We start from the raw sequence: 22,580 nt of genomic DNA on the forward strand, positions 1-22,580 counted from the left end.
AGTTCTTTTATTCCTACTGACTGAGTTAACCCAAATAAGAGAAGAATGGTTTAAAGTTGATAAGCTATGTTGTATTAGTGGTGTAAGAAAATCATTTGAAAATGAACTCATTGAACTGGATTATCTTTGGTCTCATGCTGTATAATCTTATTTTATGACCATATATGACAATTTGAATGGTTTGGATACTCAGAGGGATAGGGAGAACAGTAGAGAAGATCATCTTTGAGGGAAGAAAGTCCTTGACAGGAGGCTTTCTTTTTAGATTACTTGGTGTGTGGGTTCTGAAGCCGAGTTCCCAGTGTTCAACTCCTGGCTCTATTTCTTCCTATCTGTGTGACTAAACATGTTACATTTAATTTTCTTTTGTCTCTTTTCTCATTTGTAAAATAAGAATAGTGGGATTTCCCTCATATGGTATTTTAAGATTTTAGGTTTCTAAATGACTGGTCCTTGACTGCTTGGCACAGTGAGTGCTCAATAAATGTTATTGTTATTATTCTCATTATCATTGTCCAAGAAATATTATTTAGCAATTGATTTTGTAGAAAGGAAGCTGTTGAAATTCTTGAAATAGCTATCTTCTTTTAAGAAGGTCAAATATCCCAAAATCTACCTAATATAAATAACTTTTCAAGAGCATTCATGTCCTTTTGTCTCCTTAGTCAGTAACAACACAACCTGTATTCTGTGCTTTCTTTAGAAGATTTTCAGCACAGCCCAGTAATAGGTTCGTAATGATAACTGAGAGAAAAGCTCATGTTAGGTCCTCTTGAGCTAATGATAATTGGTCTAGGAAAAAAACATTTAAAATGAGACCATTAAAATGCAGACCAGTATTTCATACTAAATGGTGAATAAAAGGACTGATTAGGACTTTATCTTGAGAAATGAAACTAAAATTTTGGAAAAATTTTTAGGATGTAATTGTGTCCATGGCATTAAGTCTTACAGTGAGCAAAGAATGAATCAAGTATGAATGGTAAAGGTGTACTTTTTCCTCATAAAATAGTATCATGCTGTATCTTAATATGACATCCTACATGCTTGACCTGTGGCACTAGCATTAAGGGTTTTTTTTTTGGTTAACAATATCTGTAAAAGTATATATTAATTTTTCCAGGGACCTCTGTTAATCCTTTGATATTCAAATTATTCTGGTTTTAAGTACTAATTGTATTGTAATGCTATTTCATTTTCTACCTTCAGTTTTTAACTGATTCAGTGCTGCCATAGAGTTAATTATCAATGATCTGCCATTTTTTGGTTGGGAGAGACAGTACTCCTTGCACCTTTTGTGCTCCTGCATGTCTTGCTGAATGTGCCAAAACTCTAAGGCCCTGGTCATTCCTTCACCTGGGCGATTTGTCAGAGTTGTTCATGCAGCCCATAACCTTGAAAGATCAGTTAACACCCTCCTTCCCTAAACATGCACACAAATACACACACACCAGACTATACTTGCTTACTGATTACTATAAAAGTGATAGATTGTTGAAGCTCAGCATTACTCCACGATGTAAAACCACTGCAGGAGTACCATCTACCTGGGCCATGTTGCTTCACCTCCTTGGGTCTTAGGGGTAAAGGGAGTTGCAAATGTCCTGATACTTTTGCTATTTGCTGTGCTATGAGTAGTAAAGTCTCAGACAGGAGTTTCATGTTCTATGCTAGCAACCATGAAACTAACAGACTAATTTATTAGCTTGTGAGTAGGAAAATCAAATCTCAGGCCCGACATTGTTTGCTATCATTTTTATAAACTGAAATCCTGGAGTTTCTGCAAAATTTGCAATATCAGTTGTAGTTTTTAAGTTATCGTGAGAAACTTAAATCACTAGCATGTGACTAATTTTCTAAGTAACTAATACACTAGTAAATTTTTAAGATTTTTTAATATTGAAGTATAAGTTAAAGTGCACACGTCTTAAGTGTGCAGTTCACTGAACTTTTACATATGTACACACCCACGTACCCACGAACCACATCAATATAGGAAATTTCAAACCCAGAAGGCTCCCTCATGTCCATCTTAGTTGTACCCCTTATTCTGGGCTCTGAGGCCATGGGGTGGTTTTGCCTGTTTTTAAATGTCATATAAATGGAATTATGTAATGTGCGGTCTTTTGTATTTGACTTCTTTCCCTCAATATTATGTCTGTGTGGTTCATCCATGTTTTTGCACTTATTAGTAGTTTTTTCATTTTCATTGCTGTGAAGTATTCCATGTATGAATTTATTATACCACAACTATTTGCCCACTCTACTGTGTATAGATGTTTGGATTGTTTCCAGTTTGGTACTATTATAAATAAATGAACATGTACTTGTCTTTTGATGAATGTTAGCACTCATTTCTATTGGGTATATACCTACAAATGAAATTCCTAGGTCATAGGGAATTTGTTTAGAATGTATTGTTAAACAGTTCTCCAAAGTAGTTGGGCTAATTTATATTGCCTCTGTCAGTATATGAGAGTTCCAGTACTGTATTCTCACCAATATTTAATCTTTTATATTTATATTAATTTTTTAAGATTTTTTGCCATTTTGGTAGATAAAGAATGATTTCATAATAGCACATCTCTGATAGCTAATGATTTTGAGCCCGTTTTCCTGTCTAATGGCCATTTTGCTGTCCTCTCATGTGAAGTGTCTGTTCAGATGCTTTGCCTATTCACTAAGTGAATTTTTAGGTTGAATTTGGGTTCCTATTAAGTGGAGACTTAGGTAATGAGTACTTGAATAACTCACACATGCCATTTATGCAGTTTGGAAAGTATGTAAAATCTTTTTAGAAATGATTCCATCAGATGTGCTTAAAAATTTTAATGCTTTCTTATTTAAATAGTTTAGTACAGAAATAAAAAATAAAAACATCAATCAATAAAAACAAAAATAAATTTAAAAAAAAAACAAGCAGAAAGAATTAAGTGCAGGATTTTTCTCTACCCTTCTGCCAGTGCTTGTTTTTAGGAAGTACTAGATTTCTGTCTTATGTTTTTGGAATCTGACACCCATTGTTCTTACCAAAGCCAGTCTCTTGAAGTTTCAACAATGATATCCCCATTTACCAAATTCACTGGCGTATTCTTCTTCTCTTTAAACTCCCCCTTATGTTTAATCTACAGTACTACTTGTCTAGTTCTAACTTGTTTTCCTGTTGTTGTTTTTTTATAATTGTTTATCAGTAAATTCTTTCTCCTCTTTCCTAACAGTGAAGGTTCACTAATATTCATGTGCTTACTTATGGTTTTACTCCATTGAGAACTTATTCGTTCTCACTGTTCTAGCTCTTTTCTTCATGCACAATCTTAAATGTTTCTCATCTTTACTTTGTTAAATCTGTATGTCCAGTCATGTCCTTTTTCTAGTGGAGTTCATCTCTACTAGTGATGCCACCTTCTAAGTGTCCTTAATGAAATTAATATCTTAGTCACTTGGGTTTGAATTTTGAAGTTATCTTTAATTTTGAAGTACAGTTCATAAAAAATTAATGACCATTCATAGAATATCCACTTGGTATATGGTATCATGAATGGAAGAATGCCAAGGGCTGAGGACTTATTCCTGGAAGTAGTTTTACTCCATTTGGGAAATTAAGCTATATTCTTACCAGTGTCATATATTATTAATTAGTTTTTATGATAAATATTCAGTGACTATAGCCTTTTCAGGGTGGAATGGTGAGAGTTGTTTTCACAGAGGGGGATGGATTTATGTTCATCATTAGGATGACTAAAATTTCTCTTGAAGGGACACAGATGGGCAAAAGTGTAGGAATTTGGATTGGACCAGAAAGTGTATATAGTGGTACATTGTTGAATAAAGTTAGATTGGAACTGGATCCAGCCAGTGTTTTAAATCTTGACTCTACTTTCTGAGTACTAATGATCATAATTCATGTTTGAGTGGCATTTCTCAGTTTTTAGAATATGGAATTGATAGCATTTTATTTTATTACCTAATTTCAATGACTTAGGAACCACCATCTCAATTTTACACAAAAGCTAATAGAAAGCTAGGCTTAGAAAGAGTGATACCTGGTCAAGATCATATACCTGTTAAATGTAGATTCTGATCCCCTTACATTTTCATTATACTATTTTAAAAATAGTGAATTTTTTTAGTTATGAAATATTTAAGCATACAGAAGAATAGAGAAAATAATATATATGTGATGTACCATCACAGATGCTTTCTAGTTTTCTTCCAATCTGATTTTAAAAGAAATGCAGCTAAAACTTTTTCTATCCATTTTTCATCCTTCTTTCCCTCCTCATCAGAGGTAAAGAACATTCAATTTCCTGAGGTTTGTATGTGTCATTTCCATGTATATTTTTAATCTTTTATTACAGTTCCTTAAATAAACTAATATTTTTTGTTTAAATGTTATATAAATGTCTTATAAAAGTATGTATATTTTTGCACATTGCTCTTTCTCCAGTCATTCATCACTCATTCATATAATAGGCACTGTTCCAGGTCCAGGGGATCGAGAATACGAGGCTACCTGCCCTAATGGAACTTAACATTTCAGTGGGGAAGGGATATAGTAAATAAACAAAAATGATAAGATATATCAGATAAGAATAAATGCCATGAAAGAAAATTGAAGAGGATCAGGGTATAGAGAATGTTGTACAAGTGAAATGTACAAATTTGTGATAGAGGAAATTTCTCCTTCTAGACATATTTTTTGTTTTACTTTGTAATGCTTTTCTGCTCTTATTTTAAAAATAACAATCTTTTCAATTATACTGATTTAAATATGTATAAATTGCATTGATTTAAATTGGGATTCTTAACCTCCCCCCCCCACCCCCTTTCTCTTTCAGAACTTGAACTAATGAAAGAAGTGTATGGCACTTATGAAGATAAATGGCCCCTCTCCTTTTTTAATTGGAACTTCTGTATAGGAGTTGTATATGACTTTTCATCTGTGATCTCTTCATTCCTTAGACACTGACTTTGGGTTGCAGGAAAGTTTCTGAAGATTATATCAAATGACGTCAATGGCCAGCTTGTTTTCTTTTACTAGTCCAGCAGTAAAGCGATTGTTGGGCTGGAAACAAGGTGATGAGGAGGAAAAATGGGCAGAAAAGGCAGTAGATGCTTTGGTGAAAAAGCTAAAAAAGAAAAAGGGTGCCATGGAGGAACTGGAGAAAGCCTTGAGCAGTCCAGGACAACCAAGCAAATGTGTCACTATTCCCAGGTCTTTGGATGGACGCCTGCAGGTTTCTCACAGAAAAGGCCTACCCCACGTCATTTATTGCCGTGTTTGGCGCTGGCCTGACTTGCAAAGTCATCATGAGCTAAAGCCATTGGATATTTGTGAATTTCCGTTTGGATCTAAGCAAAAAGAAGTTTGTATCAACCCATACCACTATAAGAGAGTGGAAAGTCCAGGTAGGTTTTACTTTTCTGAGAAGGGAAAAAAACCGAAAAACAGAAACTACTGTCCTTGATTTGCTTTTAACTAGAGTTAGTAATTAAAAGCTTATATTGGCGTTGTGTTTCCTTTTTAAAGATTTTAGTCTTGAAGGAAATACTGGATTTTGAATTTGGCTTTTTATATGGAGGTGATATAACCCCCAAGTGGCTTATTCTAATTCACTGTTCACTGTAAGCACCCATACACACACCCTGCCTTTCTGGTAGATGACCTATTTCTGTTTATCCAGGCTCCATGTGTGCACTTGATCCCACTCTTTTTTTTGTATGTTCAAGAACTTTGTTCCTAGAATTGTAACCTTTCTCTTCAGCATAATCTTATGTTTCTGATAGCATGTAAGCATGACATAATATTGCCTATTCTAAAAATAAAAGTTAAAAAAAAATTTCTCACTTCCCATTTTTTCTTGACACCAGCCCATTTAGTGTTTCTTCTTTACCATTTGACTAGTGACTGTCTTCTTGCAATCTAGGTCTAAATTTCTCAGTCCTCATCTTATTTCCCCTCTCAACGTTGTTGATCTTCTCTTTCCCCACCTGAAACTTTTCTTTTATTTGGACTCTAAGACAATAATTCTCCTATCTTACTGGCTTCTCTTGTTCAGTCTCTTCGCTGGCTCATCTTCCTGTTTGCTGGCTCAGTCCTTAGACTTTTTCTCCATCTGTATTGACATGTTTGAAAACCATCTATAAACTGATACTCACATTTTGAACTCCAAAGTCACTTTCTCCCTTGAATTGTCAATTTGCTTATCCAGTTGCCAACTTGATAACTCCACTCAAATACCTAAAAAACATATCAAATTTAATATGTCTAAATAAAACTCTTGATTTTTCCCACCAAATAATTTTTTTCTCCATTTTTTCCTATTGAAGTAAATGGCACCAGCATTCATGTAATTGCCAGTGCCCTAAATCTGAAAGTCATCTTTGATTTCTCTCAGTTAAGTCCTGTTTTGAGCTATGAGTAAATGCTGTTAGCCTACCTTCAAAAATACATCTTGATACTACTTACTCTCACCATCTTTACAGGTATAATTCTAATATAGTCCATCATCATCCCTCATTCACCTTAGTCTCCTAGTTGATCTCCTTGCCTATTCCAAACCCCATTCTGTTTTCTACCCCATTCTGATTTCTGTACAGCAGCCAAAGTGACCTTAAAATATATATATATATATATATATATATATATAAGTAAAATCTCAGGCTTTCTGTGTTCCTTGCATCCAGATTTTTCTTTTTGCCTTTTCCTTTATCTAGACCACTCTTCCCCACAGTATCTTTTTTTCCGGAGATGGGGGTGGGAGTGCATAGGCCAGGAAACAAACCACAGACAGGATCTTTTTTGTGGCTTACTTTCCATTCCATTCAGTCCTGGCTCAAATACCTATATCGCCACTTGGCAATATGTATGTATTTATTTTTTTTAGCATCTGTACATTTATTTTTTAGCCTCTGATGTGAGTAGGGCCTTCCTCTATTTCATTTACTGCTGCATACCCAATGCCTAGGAGATTATTATCATCTGGCACTTAGTCAATATTTTTTTTTGTAATGAGTGAATTATATACGTTGAAATACTAGCTGTTGCTATTTAACATTATCACGAGCATAGCTTCTTAACACAACACACATTTATTATTACACAATTTCTGTGGGCTAGGGGTCCAGGCGTGACTCAGCTTGGGTGCTCTGCAAGGTTGTAATCAAGGTCTTGGTCAGGGCTGGGTATCATCTGAGGCTCAACTGGGAAAGGATTTACTTCCAAGCTTTCCTGGTTTTTGGCAGAATTCAGCTATGCAAGCTGTTGGACTTTCCTGCTGATAATCTGTAGAAAACTGCCTCCAGTTCCTTGCCACCTGGTTCTCTTCATAAGTAGTTCTAGTTCTCTTCATAGGTAGGCTGCTAGCTTCTACAAAGTCAGTAAGGGAGAGTGTCTCCTCACAAGATGGACATTGTAATCTGATGGGATATGGCCACATACATCCTGTTACCTTTACCATATTCTTTTTGTTAAGAGCAAATCACAGGTAATACCTATACTCAGTGGGAGGCGATTATGTGAGGACAGGCATATCAGGAAGTAGGAATCATGGGGACTGCTTTAGAGCCTGTCCACCACACTGGAATTCAGTGTGGTAAAAATTCTCTAACCTAACATTGAAAGTGGAGGATAGTAAAAAGAATAGCAGTGTTAGTGGCTGGGCTGTCAGGGAAAGTTCAGTTTAGGAGCTTTAGAGCTGCCAGTAGGTATGTGAGTGATTCTGAATTTTATTGAGTCCAACAACTGTAGCCTGAAGGAATTGGTGAAGAAAGAAAGATATGAGGATATAATAAATAAGTGTAGTCTGTAAAATTCCTAAGCTTTATATTTGATAGGAGTTGCTAAAAAGAAAGTCCAGGAATTTAGTGTTTTTCCTCTTAGAGTATTGGTGATAATCAGCTGGGAGAAATGTATTTTTTTGTAATCCCTATTTCTTAGCTCTGATTCATTTTACAGAAAAAAATAGGGCATAGCTCTGGTACTTTTAAGTGACATAAAAGTCACTTAATTAGATCCAAAATTTGCTGCAGAACTGCATGTTTTAACTATTTCCTGCATTTAGTTGGTTATCAAGATCTTGTCAGTCTTATTTTGAGACTTATGGTGTGTCTCTCTGTCCAAGATAATTTGACTCAGGACCAAATATAGGGTTTTTAGAGTCTTTTTCCAGTAGTTGAACTGAAAATGTGAAATTTGGGAAAATTGGGTGAGAAAATATCTTGGGCAAAGGACAGATTGGTCCAGCTTCATTAACTTATTTAACACCTAGATCAAGAAGCTATGACACTAGACAAATTTATACAAGGCAGATGCTAATAAAAATAGATGTGGCTATGTTGACTTTAGATTAAATAGGACACAAGGCAATAACAGAGGGGTGAGTACTTATGAAAAAGCACAGTTTGGCAGATGGATTTTTGGGGGCTTTTTTTTTTTAAACTAGAGAAGTAAATGTACAGAAAGATCATACATGAAATATAGTTCCCGTATACCTACCCCCATCCCAACCCCTGGTAACTTGTATTCTAGCTTCTGACTATGAATTTTTGTTTATTCTAATTATTTCATATCAGTGAGACCATAAAATTAAAAAAAAAGAAGCCATGACATAGGATGGATGACTTTATCGTTCTAGTATTAATACAAAAATAAATAGTCGTATCGATAGTAACAGTACTACCAGTTAACAAATATTGAGCACTTTGTACTAGGCATTTTTCAAACCCTGTGAGGTTACTTTGATCTTACAGATAATGAAACCAAGACTTAAAAGGACAGTAATTTATGAAAGATCACACAGCTAGTATATGATGGAGCCAGAAAGTATTACAAAAAGATAAAAAAGATGGGAAATACTGACAATGTAATAAAAAGATAAGAAAATTAAAGGGCCAATTCAGGTGATCTAATGTTTAATCTAATAGATAATACTGTCTAGTGGTTCTGGAGCTTGACTTTCCAAATTTGAATCCTAAATTTTACCGCATGTAACCCATGTGACCTTGGGCAAGTTGCTTTACCTTTCTGTAACTTAGTTTCCTCTTCTGTGAAATGCAAGAATAGTACGTATGTCAGTGTTTTTATGAGGATAAGCTGAGCCAATGCATGAGAAATACTTAGATTAAGCACTAACTAGCTCAGAATATGTTTCAAATTAAGTGTGAATTCTAATTGATAATAAATTCTGGAAATACAGCAAAAGGAAAGAAAGCAGAAAGAAAATTATAGAAGAAATACTATAGAGCAATTTTTAGAACTGAAGATTGAAAGAGCCCAATAATCGAGTAACCAAAACATGGAATAGAAAAACACTCACTCATGAAATTTCATTGTAGGGATAAAAAGATTATGAAAGTCTCCAGGGAGATATGATAGGACACATACAAAGGACTAAGAATATTGAATTTCTCAATCCATTTCTGAATTCTAGAAGAAAATGCAGATTGCCCTTGAGATTCAAAGGGAAAAAATTATCCTAGAATTTTCTCTGTAGACAAAGTTCAAGACACTTTCACATGTGCAAGGACTCAAAAAAAAAAAAAAAAACCAACTACCTCTCTTTTAGCCTTTCTTTGGAAGCTCATAGAGGATGAGGTCTAAGAAATGGAGTCCAACAGAAGAGAAAGGTTGAGAAGTCAAAGACTACAGGTACATAAGAGATTTAAGTAGCCAATCTAGATTGGAGCAAAAGAATGAAGGAGCCAGGGAGGAAAAATGGAATCGATAGGTTATTTGATTTGGGGTATCTGGAAAATAGTATTAATAGGTATTTGACAGATCTGTTGGCATCTGGAAATATTAGTGATACATACTTAAAATTAAGCAAATGAAGGAACATGGCAACAATTAATTTCTGTAAAAGCACTGTTCAAGAAAATATAATCATAGTATATTATTTGACTTAGTGAATTTTATATATAATGTATATGTATAAATATATATACATACACATGCACACCCATAATATAAACACTTACGTTGATTTAATCAACATTTTTAATGTAACTTTATTGCAGAGAAGGAAAATAGGGGGTGAATAGAATGATATAAGAAAACGACTTCATTTTCCACAGCAGCAAGTGTACAAATAATTTCTTGACCAATCAATAATAGCAGTAAAAGTTTATCATTTAGTATTTTATAAAGTAAATGTCAGAAGAAATGACTAAGAAGAATTTAAATTTGTTGTCTCTGAAAGCAATATGAGAAGTCTGGGGATTGTTATTTTTGTTATAGTCTCTTTTATCATCTATCTTTATAAACTGTACATATTATTTGGGGTGAAAATAAAATCGTTGTTTTAAATGATACACGTAGATAATTTCCAAGTAAGAGAGAAGCCAGTGATTTTAGCTCTGCCTAAAAAAAAAAAGTCAAGAAATACTAACTGAATTGAATTCCTAAGTATGCTATTTCACTAAGTCTTTCTTAGATTGCTGGCCAGCAAACAGGTATTCTTATGGTCTAATGCCCAACTCTCCAATGGCAGCTACCACATCACTTGGTAAGGGGAACAACAGCTGGTAATGCACAGTAGAACAAAACAGTTGCAGCCAGATGTTAACCATATATTTACAACACAACTTCGCAAAGGGGAAGTATGACCTAGTTAACTTAAAAGCAACTTGATTTTATTGCCACTGAATGATATCAGAATCAAAATGGGATTTTTGAAAGTGAAATTACATTGACAAATATAGAACAGTTTTAAAAGAAATGAATTGGTATCATAATTATGAGTTTAAAGAGTCAGGTTTGTTTTACTTTCTATAGGGAAAGGTAGTTAGATCTTTGTGATTGATCACTTAGGTCTTTAGAGAAAGTGAAAATTTGAATATGGTTAAAGTTTATCTTTTAAAAAATAATATCTCTTTAAGTGTTCAGGCTTTATTGTATATGGTTTCATTGTGATTGTATTTAAAAAATAGATGTGAGATCTCTCAAACTAAGAAAGATAAAATTGTTCAAAATTTCAAATGTGGATGCTTTTAAGATATAATTAACTTCAATTTCGCTCTCTAGTCTTAGCCCTTAGTTCAGTTTCTAGGCCAAATGACTGTATCTTTTCTCATCTCATCTTCTCTGCCTAGAGTGCCCCATCTCCTTCCTCTCCCTTTCCCATGTGGAAATGCTTTTAATTCTTTAAGGTACTATCAGATGTTATCTTTCCCATACTATTTAGTTTGATTCCCTGCTACCTGAGAGCACTCACCTTCCTTGAACTCTGGTTGCATTTAATTCTGGTTATTAGGTTATTAAATTATGGTTGTTTTTATAATATACCTTCTCTCTCATAGAACATCAACAACATCTGTTCTGAGATTTCTGTCTCCTAGAGTAGCTTAAACAGACTAAATACTCAGAGACCTTTTAGTTATTATGTTAACAGAGATTCAAGGTTCTACAAAGCAGCCCTTCCTATAAATATGTTGTTTTATTTAATAAGCTTTTAGTCTTACCTGAATCCTTTCTATCTCTCCCTTCCACCACCATGTTAATAGGTTTGAGATATTTACCTTAGTCATTCCTGACAGATTACTTTTGATTTTTGTCTTTCAGTTTTACCTCCAGTATTAGTGCCTCGTCATAATGAATTTAATCCACAACACAGCCTTCTGGTTCAGTTTAGGAACCTGAGCCACAATGAACCGCACATGCCACAAAATGCTACGTTTCCAGATTCTTTCCACCAGCCCAACAACACTCCTTTTCCCTTATCGCCAAACAGCCCTTATCCCCCTTCTCCTGCTAGCAGCACATATCCCAACTCCCCTGCAAGTTCTGGACCAGGAAGTCCATTTCAGCTCCCAGGTAAGAATTTAGTTTACTGGTACAAAAAATTATCCCTGAGAATCAGCAATTGTTCTTTCTGAGTGAACTGTTAAAATGCTAAGATCTACCTGTTTTTTATTCTGTTTTCTTTAGATAATTGTTCATTTTCCAGGAGAGTTTGGGTTTTATTTTGCTAAGAATCATTTTACTAGTATATATGTTTAAAACATGGGAGCGCTATACTTGACTTACATTTATTTATTTAATTTATAATACAGTACTAACTGATATGTGATAAGAGCTATTATACTAAATTTAATCTTCAGAATAGTATGATATAGATGTTTGCCTGACTCTAAAGTCTGTGCTCTTTCAACTTTTATTCATTGACTTTCAAGTCATTTTAAGCACTAGAAGTTTCAAATGAGCTCCATTATGTTTTGTTAGTTAACTTATAAACTAGAGGTTAAGATAATAATTAGATTTTATAAAGTTCTTAAATTTTGTTAATGGCATGTCATGCTTGAACACATCATTGTGTCATACTGTCAAGAAATATTTAAATGCCCACTATATGTCAGGTAGAATTATATGTAAGTATATGGTTTTTCTACTCGAGGAAATTGTCAGCTCATATATCACAGTTCCTTTTTTTTTCAAAGGAGAATTATATGTCAACTGTTTAACTTGCTGTTAGCAGTTTGCTCAAAAACTATTTCTATAATTTGTCCTAGATTTAGTGCTGATTGTAGCCTTGTCTCAAAATACATCCTGTACAAACCTTCGGGTAAAGACAAATTACATTCAGTATATTATAGTTATTAAGGAAAAGAAGCATAGTTGTAGCTTTTGCAAAGTGTTGCAAAACCATGAATGTTGGAACACAGAAGATTTTCTGGTTAACATTTTATTTTCTAAGAAAATTACTTGGCCATTTAATAAGATGTAGCAGCTATTTTTGGAGGTTGTGAAAGAATTATAAAATTGCTGTTAGTGATGGTGCAGATATGATGGGGCAGTTTTACTTTTCCTTTTTAAATAACAGTATCAATGTATAACAACCTTGATAATTTAAAAACATCTCTGTTGATATACACACACTGTAATCAGGAATTTAGGATTTGAGAAATCATGGTACTGAATCATATAGCTATTTCTTTTTATTTTCTACTGTATTAGAATAGCAGAGCAAAAACCTGAGGTTGTTTAACTGTAGTCTGGATGCCTTGATCTCTCATAATTATTGTATAAAAATAGCCTTTATCTTGTGATTGTAAAAACCTATGACTGACCCTCACTTGTACCCTTTTATCATAAGTTTCAACTTTAGAGTCTTATAATTATTAAAGCCCCTAATGTTTATTAATGAGAGACCTTGAGTCACCCCATTTCCAAAACCATCTTCATAGACAGAGCTAGTTCTAACAAAAATTGGCCCATCTGACATGCGCAGTAGCTTGAACTTTAACCTACAAGTGACCCATACTTCATTATAATACTAAAAATCACTGCCATCATCATTTTATGGCTGCTGTTTTGTTACGTATGTTCTGTAATCAGTCTGCGCATGCTTAATAATGCGATCATTTCTAACCTTGAGCCCTTGTGTTCCTTATCCTAAAACCTGCTCATCTTTTTTTTAAATTTTTAAAAATTTTAAAAATTTTTTATTTTTTTATGATCATTCCATGTATATAATCAGTAATTCACAATATCATCACATAGTTGCATATTCATCATCATGATCATTTCTTAGAACATTTGCATCAATTCAGAAAAAGAAATAAAAAGACAACAGAAAAAGAAATAAAATGAAACAGAAAAAAAAAATTATGCCTACCATATCCCTTACCCTTCCCTTTCATTGATCACTAGCATTTCAAACTAAATTTATTTTAACATTTGTTCCCCCTATTATTTATTTGTATTTCCTATGTTCTACTCATCTGTTGACAGGGTAGATAAAAGGAGCATCAGACACAAGGTTTTCACAACCACACAGTCACATTGTGAAAGATGTATCATTATTCAGTCATCATCAAGAAACATTGCTACTGGAACACAGCTCTACATTTTCAGGCAGTTTCCTCCAGTCTCGCCATTACTTATTGAATAACGGTGATATCTACTTAATGCGTAAGAGTAACCTCCAGGATAACCTCTCGACTCTGTTTGGAATCTCTCAGCCATTGATACTGTGTCTCATTTCACTCTTCCCCATTTTGGTCGAGAAGGTTTTCTCAATCCCTTGATGCTGAGTCTCAGCTCATTCTAGGGTTTTTCTCAATCCCTTGGTGCTGAGTCTCAGCTCATTCTAGGATTTCTGTCCCACGTTGCCAGGAAGGTCCACACCCCTGGGAGTCATGTCCCACGTAGACAGGGGGAGAGTGGTGGGTTTGCTTGTTGTGTTGGCTGGAGAGAGAGGCCACATCTGAGAAACAAAAGAGGCTCTCTTGGGGGTGACTCTTAGGCCTAATTTTAAGTAGGCTTGACCTGTCCTTTGTGGGGTTAAGTTTCATATGAACAAACCCCAAGACTAGGGGCTCAGCCTATAGCTTTGGTTGTCCATGCTCATCTTTTGATACTATAAAACCATCAGAGTTACTGGAGTTTCAGGAGGCAGATATTTAGGCCTATAGGCCTTCTGATCACCTGCTTCATGCCTAGGGGAAAAACTCTCTTTTAAGTCCTAGTGACTCAGGAAATGGTCATCTGAGTGCATGAAGACCCACCACTTTTGATGGGTATCAAAACTAGGACAGTCTGTATCCTTCAGATTGATTTGCAGAAGCTACAGTTTTTCCCATATGATGCTAAACAAGTTCAGGCAAAATTCTTGACCTTGAATTCTACTTTAGCACTGATCCTATTTTCCTGGATTGCCAGTGTTCTGAACAAATTAAATGTTGGGTTATAATAAGTTTTCAGAAGATGTTAGATGTGCTGTCTTTTCTCCTTTTCCCTTACCCTAAGGTGGAGTCATAAAATTTTTGATGTGACATTCATAATGAATCCTCCTAACAAGCTTATGAATCTTTTAATATTTTCGCAGTAATAACTTTCAGCAAAATGAAGATTTCAACTGTTGTGACTTTAACTTTTATCATGTTTTTCCTTTTAGCTGATACCCCTCCTCCTGCCTATATGCCACCTGATGATCAGCTGGGTCAAGATAATTCCCAGCCTATGGATACAAGCAATAATATGATTCCTCAGATTATGCCCAGTATATCCAGCAGAGGTAAGAGAAGTTCTCACTGTATTTATGTTGTTGTAACCTGTTTTTTTTAAGCTATTTCTTGTCTACTTTATTGAAGTCTAATTTACTTATACAATTCACCTGCTTTAAGTGTATGATTCAGTAATTTTTAGTAAAAGTAAAATTTTTAGTAAGAAATTTTAGTAAAAGTTTTGTACCATCTCTAAAATATAGTTTTAGAATATTTTCTAACACTAAAAGAATTTCTTGTGCCTGTTTGTCAGCTATCCCTAACTCTACACGCTCTGCTTTCTGTATCGTGAAGCAGAGCATCTTTTCATATGCTTTTTTATCCATGTGTATTTTCTCTCTAGAAAAATATCTATTCATATCTTTTACCCATTTTTATATTTCAATGTTTTGTCTTTTTATTATTGTCAAATTTCTATATATATATTCTGAATATCAAACCCTTATCAGATATGTGCTTTCCAAATATTTTCTCCCGTTGTGTGGATTGCCTTTTTACCCTTTTGAAAAAGTCCTTTGAAGCACTGAAGTATTCAGTTTTTACGAATTTCCATTTATCTGTTTTTTCTTTTGTTGGCTTTTGCTTTAGGTATCAAGTCTAAGAAACTACTGCTATCACTAGATCTCAAAGATGTTTCCCTACATTTCCTTCTAGAAGTTTTATGGTACTGGTTCTTACATTTGATCCATTTTAAGTTAATTTTTATACAGGGTGTGAGATAGGTGTCCTCTTTCATTCTTTTCATATGGATATCCAGTTCTCCCAAAACTATTTATTGAAGATACTATTCTGTCCCAGTTGAATGGACTTGGGAGCCTTGTCAAAAATCAATTGGCCATAGATCTCTGAGGGTCCATTTCTGAACTCTCAGTTCGATTCCATTGATGGATATGTCTGTCTTTATGCCAGTACCATGCTGTTTGGACTACAGTGGCTTTATATAATGCTTTAAAGTCAGAAGAGTGATACCTCCCACTTCATTCTTCATTTTCAAGATGTTTTTGGCTATTCAAGGCCTGTGACCCTTCTAAATAAAATTGAAACTAGCTTTTCCATTTCTTTAGAGTAATCTGTTGGAATTTTTATTGGTATTGCATTGAATCTGTAGATCAATTTGGGTAGAATTGACATTTTAACAACATTTAGCCTTCCAGTCCATGAACACAGACTGTTTTTCCATTTATTTAAGTCTTCTTTGATTTCTTTTAGAAATGTTTTGTAGTTTTTTTGTACGAGTCCTTTATCTTTATATTCTTGGTTAGGTTTATTCCTAGATATTTGATTCTTTTAGTTGCTATTGTAAATGGAAATTTTTTTCTTGATTACCTCCTTGGATAGCTCATTTCTAGTGTATAGAAACACCACTGATTTTTGTGTGTTGATCTTGTATACCGCCACTTTGCTGAACTCAGTTTATTAGCTCAAGTAGTGCTTGTCATTTTTTTCAGGATTTTCCAAATATGGGATCATGTCATCTACAAATAGAGACAGTTTACTTCTTCCTTTCCAGTTTGGATGCCTTTTATTTCTTTTTCTTGCCTAATTGTTCTATGAGGAACATCTGACCTGCTTCGATTTTTATAAAGACCTCATTGAACTCTAATTTCATTTTTGATTTGTTCTTTGTGAATGTATAGAAACACAATTGATTTTTGTACATTTATCTTATAACCCTCTGACATCGCTGATTAGTTCTAGTATTATTTCTAGGTTTTGTGTGTTTGTGTATGTTTGGATTCTTTAGGATTTTCTATGTATAGGCTAATGTAGTCTGTGAGTAAAAACAGTTTAATTTCTTCCTTTCCAGTCTAGGTGCCTTTCATTCTCTCTCTCCTTTATTGTTAAAGGGCAGCTATGAAAAAATCTGCAGCCATCATCATACTAAATGATTAGACTGAATTGCTTTCTCCCAAAGGTTGGAGAAAATAGAATAGAAATGGCTCTTACCACTTCTATTCAAGTTGTACTAGAGGTTCTATTCAATAAGGTACTAGTTAGTTCCCTTATACTCCTAGTTAGTTGAGAATTTTTATAATGAATAGATGCTAGATTTTATCAAATGTTTTTTCTGCATCAGTTGAGATGATTATGTGATTTTTGTTCTTTTCCCCCTCTAGTGTATTACATAAATTGATTTTCTGATATTAAACCAGTCTTGCATTCCTGGGGTAAATCCCACTTAATCACTGCAATAAATTCTGATACTAACTACAATACAATTCTGACTCTTAACTCCCTGGAGTTAGGTCAGACTATCTTGGTTAAGGGCATAGTCCCAAGACTGCTCTTACTTCACATACCAGCTGCACGTTAAGGGGTTCCTCTAGAATGACTCAGACTTCAGGAAGGTACTCTCCTCACAGCTACAGTTTTATTATAGCAAAAAAAAGATACAAATAAAATGAAGCCAAAAGAAGAGACACATTGGGTGAGGTCTGGGAGAGTCCCACCCTAAGCTTCTACGTCCTTTACCTTACCCTTCTGGCACATATATTAAGTTACCAGTCAGGAAGGTACACCATGAGCTTTGGTTTTTATTGGGATTTTATTGCATATGCATGACTGATTGGATCAGTGCCTACGTGATTGGAATCAATCTCCAACACCCTTACTCTTCCTGGAGCCAAGGCTGATATGACATGGTTTACAGGTCTAACCCCTTAATCACATGGTTCTTTTTTCTGGTATGGCCAACTAGACTACTAATGTGAGTGGCCTCACTCTGAGTCATTTCCTTAGCATAAGCCATCATGTATTGTCCTTGCCCGCCATGAATAACAAATAACATTCCTGTCATGAGAAAGTTTGAAGTTTTAGAGGGTATCTTCTAGAAACCAGGGACAAAGACCAGCCAACTTATTTATTATACAACAGTCATGTTGTGTAATTCTTTTGATATATTGCTAGATTTGGTTTGCTCGTATTTTGTTGACTATTTTTGCTTGTATATTCCTGAGGGATATTGGTTTGTAGTTTTCTTGTGATGTCTGTGTTTGGAATTAGTATGAGAAAATAACGTCTTGCTGGAATGATTTGGGAGGTGTCCTTCCTATTTTTGGAAAGATTTTGAAGTATTGGTATTGTTTTTTCTTTAATATTTGATAGAATTTGCCAGTGAAGGCCTCTTGGCTTAGGCTATACTGTGTGGGAAGATTTAATTACTGACTCAGTTTCTTTACTTGTTATGGTTTTATTCAGATTTTCTGTTTCTTGAGCCAGTTTTAGTAATTTGTGTCCTAGGAGATTGTCCATTTCATCTAAATTATCTACTTTGTTGGCATAAAGTTTTTCATACGTCCTTTTGATTTCTGTAGGTTTGATAGTGTTCTTCATTCCTGGTTTTCATAATTTGGTCTTGTTTCTGTTTTTCTTTTTGTCAATTTTGTTAATCAGTTTGGTTAAATAGATTTTTCTCTATTAGTCTTTTTCTCTTTTCCCTTTCATTGATTTCCCCTCTAATCTCTAACGTTTCCTTTATTTTGCTTGCTTTGGCTTTAGCTTGCTCTATTGTTTCTTAAGAAGAAAAAATCTTAGGTTATTGATTTAAAATGTTTCTTTTTTTTAACATAGATATTTAAAACCATTAATTTCCCTTTAAGATTGGCTTTAATTGCATCCCATACATTTTGATATGTTGTGTTTTATTTTTATTCAGTTCAAAATAGTTATAAATTTTTCCTCTGATATCCTCTTGGGTTATTTAGTAGCATGTTGATCAATTTCCAAGTATTTGGGGATTTCCAGAATTTACTTCTGTTGTTGATTTCTCATTTAATTCCATTGTGGTCAGTGAACATACTTTTTGTGATTTCAGTTCTTTCAAATTTATTGAGACATGTTTTATGCCAAGTTTTTGTATAGCCTGTGTACTAAAAATGGCTTTTACATTATTAAAACATTTTTTCTCCAAAAAACCTTTTAATAATGAACATTTTTAAATACACATACATATTCTATGTTATTGAAAACCTTTTAATAGGGTGCATGGGTGGTTCAGTGGTAGAATGCTCTCCTTTCATGCGGGAGACGCGGGTTTGATTCCTCGGCCATGCATACCCAAAAACAAGAACAAAAACCTTTTAATAATGTAGAAGAATATGCAAGGGAGATTATGTGTAGCCTGCAAAACCTAAAATATTTTTATTTCTGGGATAAATCCCATTTGGGTATGATATAAAATTATCTTTCTTATGTTACTGGATTTGGTTTGCAGAAAAAATGTGCCAACCCCTGGCATACCTTATGATCTATACTAGAGAATGTTTCACGTGTACTTGAAAAGATTAGTCAGTCTCGTGTTGCTGGATGGAGTGCCCTACAGATTTCAGATCAAGTTGATTGATAGTGTTCTTCTTTACCCTTGCTGATTTTCTTTGTAATTATTCTACTAATTACTGAGAGCAAGGTATTAAAGTTCCCAACTATAATTTCATAGTTTAATTCTCCTTTCACTGCTGTCAGTTTGTGCTTCCTATATTTTGGGACTGTTGTGTGTATATATTTATAATGGTTATGTCTTCCTGGTGGGTTTACCTTTTATCACTATGAAAAATATTCCTCTTCGTCTCTAGTAATATTTTTTTTTGGTCTTACAGCACATTTTGCATGAGTTAGAATAGCTATTCTAGCTGTCTTGTGGTTACTGTTTACATGGCATATCTTTTTCCATCCTTTTACTTTCACCCTATTTGTGTTTCTCAATTTAAAGTGTATGTACATGTGAACCCATCTGTAATTAGAACCTTCAAAGATATTATTAGGTAAGATGTGCCCAAACTGATTGAAGGTGGGCCTTAATCCAATTCCTCTTAAGCAAAGGAAATTGGACAAAGGTGGGGGATCAATGGAGCAGCCAGAAGCTGAAGTAAAAGGAACCTGGACATGAAAGGAAAAGATGTTGCTACATGTGTTGCCATGTGACTGAAAAGCCAAGGAACCCCAAAGATTGCCAACTAGCCAGAAGATACCAACCTGAGGAGGAAACAAGCCTTCTAGCCCATGGAACTGTGAGCCAATAAATTCCGGTTGTTAAGCCGACCCATTGTATGGTAGTTGTTTAAGCAGCTGGGAAGCTAAGCACATGACCACTTGGTAATTTTATATTTAACTTTTTGAGGACTTGCCAAACTGTTTTCCACAGCAGATACAACATTTTACATTCCCGCCAACAATTGACCAGTGTTCCTAGTTCTCCACATCCTTCCCAACACTTGCTATTTTCTGTTTTTTGTTTGTTTGTTTTAAATAGTAGCCATCCTAGTGGGTGTGAATTAGTATCTCATTGTGGTTTGGGTGCATTTTGTTAATGGTTAATGATGTTGAGCATGTTTCATGTGCTTTTTAGCCATTTGTATATCTACTTTGAAAAAATGCCTACTCAAGTCTTTCACCCATTTTTTTCACCCATCTTTTTGCTGATTGTAGGATTTCTTAATATATTCTTGGTATTAAGCCCTTATCAGATGCATGGTGTATTAGAGTTCTCTAGAGAAACAGAACCAACAGGGGATATCTGTAAATATGAGATTTATAAATAAGTGTTTCACACAACCGTAGGGATGCATGACTCCAAAATCTGTAGGGCAGACCACGAGGTTGACACTCCGATGAAAGACCTTGATGAATTCCACAGGGGAGGCTGGCTGAAGAAAAAGTGAAAATTCTTCCTCCCTTAAAAGTCTTCAACTGATTGGATTCTCTCCTTGTGGAAGACACACCCATAGTTGATTATAAATGTAATTAGCCACAGATGCAATCACCTGACTGATGATTTAATACCAGCCTTCTGGTTTATCAACCAACCATGAAATATCCTTGCAGTAACTGTTAAGCCATTGCTTGCCTGACCAGATCACTGGGCACCATCACCTGGCCAAGCTGACACCGGAACCTAGCACACGATTTCCAAATATTTGCTTCTGTTTGGTAGGTTGTCTTTATACTTTCATAGTAAAGGTCTTTGATGCGTGAAAATTTTTAATTTTGATGATGTCCATTTATCTGTTTGTTTCTTTTGTTGCTTGTGCGTTTATGGCCCAAGACACCATGGTGTGATGCAGTCGTGAAGATGTTTCCTTCTAGTTTTATAACTTTGTTTCTTATATTTAGGTCTTTATCTATTTTGAGTTATATTTTGTATATGGTATGAGGTTGTGGTCTACTTTCATTCTTTTGCGTATGGATGGTAAATTTTCCCAGCACTATTTGTTGTAGAAACTAATAGTTCCCCATTAAATGGACTTGGTGTCTTTGTAAAAAATCAGTTGATAATAGATGGGATAGTTTATTCTACAGCTCTCGATTCTGTTCCATTGGACTATATGTCTGGTCTTGTGCTGGTACCATGCTGTTTTGATTACTGTAGTTTTAAAATAAGTCTTAAAATCTGGAAGTATGAATCCTCCCCTCCAACTTCATTCATTCTTCTTTTTCAAGGTTATTTTGGTTATTTAGGCCATTGCCCTTCCATATAAACTGGATGATTAGCTTTACCGTTTCTGCAAAGAAGACTCTTGGAGTTTTAAATTGGGATTGTACTGAATCTATAAATCACTGTGGGTAGAATTGACATCTTAACAGTATTTAGTCTTTCAGTACATAAACAGAGTGTCCTTCCATTTATTTAGGACCTCAATTTCTTTCAGTATTGTTTTGTAACTTTCCATGTATAAGTCCTTTATATCTTTGGTTAAATTTATTCCTAGATATTTGATTATTTTAGTTGCTATTATTAATAGAATGTCTTCATTGCCTTTTCAGGTTGTTCATTACTAGTATATAGAAACACAACTGATTTTTTTTTTCCCACCCCACCTTTCCACTGTTGATTTTTGTGTGTTGATCTTACATACTGCCATGTTGCTAAATTCATTTATTAGCTCTAGTAGTTTTTGTGTGGAGTTCTCAAGATTTTCTCTATATAGGATCACGTCATCTCTGCAAATAGGGAAGATCTTACTTCTTCCTTTCCAGTTTGGATGTCTTTTATTTCTTTTTCTTACCTAATTTATCTGGCTAGAACTTCCAGTACAGTGGTAAATAAAACTGGTGACAGTAGGCATCCTTGTCTTGTTCCTGATCTAAGAGGGAAAGTTCTAGTCTTTACCATTGAGTTTGATGTTAGCCATAGATTTTTAAAAAAAATACTTTTATTGAGAAATCTTCACGTACCATACAGTCCATCCAAAGTATAGTCAGTGGCTCTACAATATCATCGCATAGTTAGGTATTCATCATCATGATCATTTTCAGAACATTTGCGTCACTCCAGAAAAATAAAAAGAAAAAACCCATACATCTCATTGACCACTAGTATTGCACTCTATCCAATCTTTTTTACTGCTGGCCCCCCCATTATTTATTTATTTTTGGTCCTTATTTAAAAATCTGTCCATTGTCTGGATAAAGGAAGTATCAGACACAAGGCTTTCACGATCACACAAACACATTGTAAAACCTATATATTTGTACAATTAATTATCTTCAAGAATCAAGGCTGCTGAAATACAAAACAATTTCAGGTATTTCCCTCTAGCCACCCCAATATACCATAAACTAAAAACGGTATCTGTATATTG

The 22,580-nt window shown here is 34.5% G+C and overlaps 1 protein-coding gene across 4 annotated transcripts in view; it reads left to right on the plus strand.

Annotated features, from left to right (window-relative positions):
- Positions 1 to 22,580, plus strand: part of SMAD5 (SMAD family member 5) — a 108,562-nt gene that overhangs the window by 74,818 nt on the left and 11,164 nt on the right. For all 4 annotated transcript variants that reach the window (XM_077138521.1, XM_077138520.1, XM_077138522.1 and 1 more), the window contains 3 exons: positions 4,839 to 5,409; positions 11,561 to 11,812; positions 14,895 to 15,014. In XM_077138521.1, the coding sequence (XP_076994636.1) occupies positions 5,007 to 5,409; positions 11,561 to 11,812; positions 14,895 to 15,014 (775 nt within the window). In that variant the 5' untranslated portion in view covers positions 4,839 to 5,006. The remainder of the gene's footprint in view (positions 1 to 4,838; positions 5,410 to 11,560; positions 11,813 to 14,894; positions 15,015 to 22,580) is intronic.

The sequence above is a fragment of the Tamandua tetradactyla genome, chromosome 20 (assembly GCF_023851605.1).
Source record: "Tamandua tetradactyla isolate mTamTet1 chromosome 20, mTamTet1.pri, whole genome shotgun sequence".
In the NCBI taxonomy this organism is placed as follows: Eukaryota; Metazoa; Chordata; class Mammalia; order Pilosa; family Myrmecophagidae; genus Tamandua; species Tamandua tetradactyla.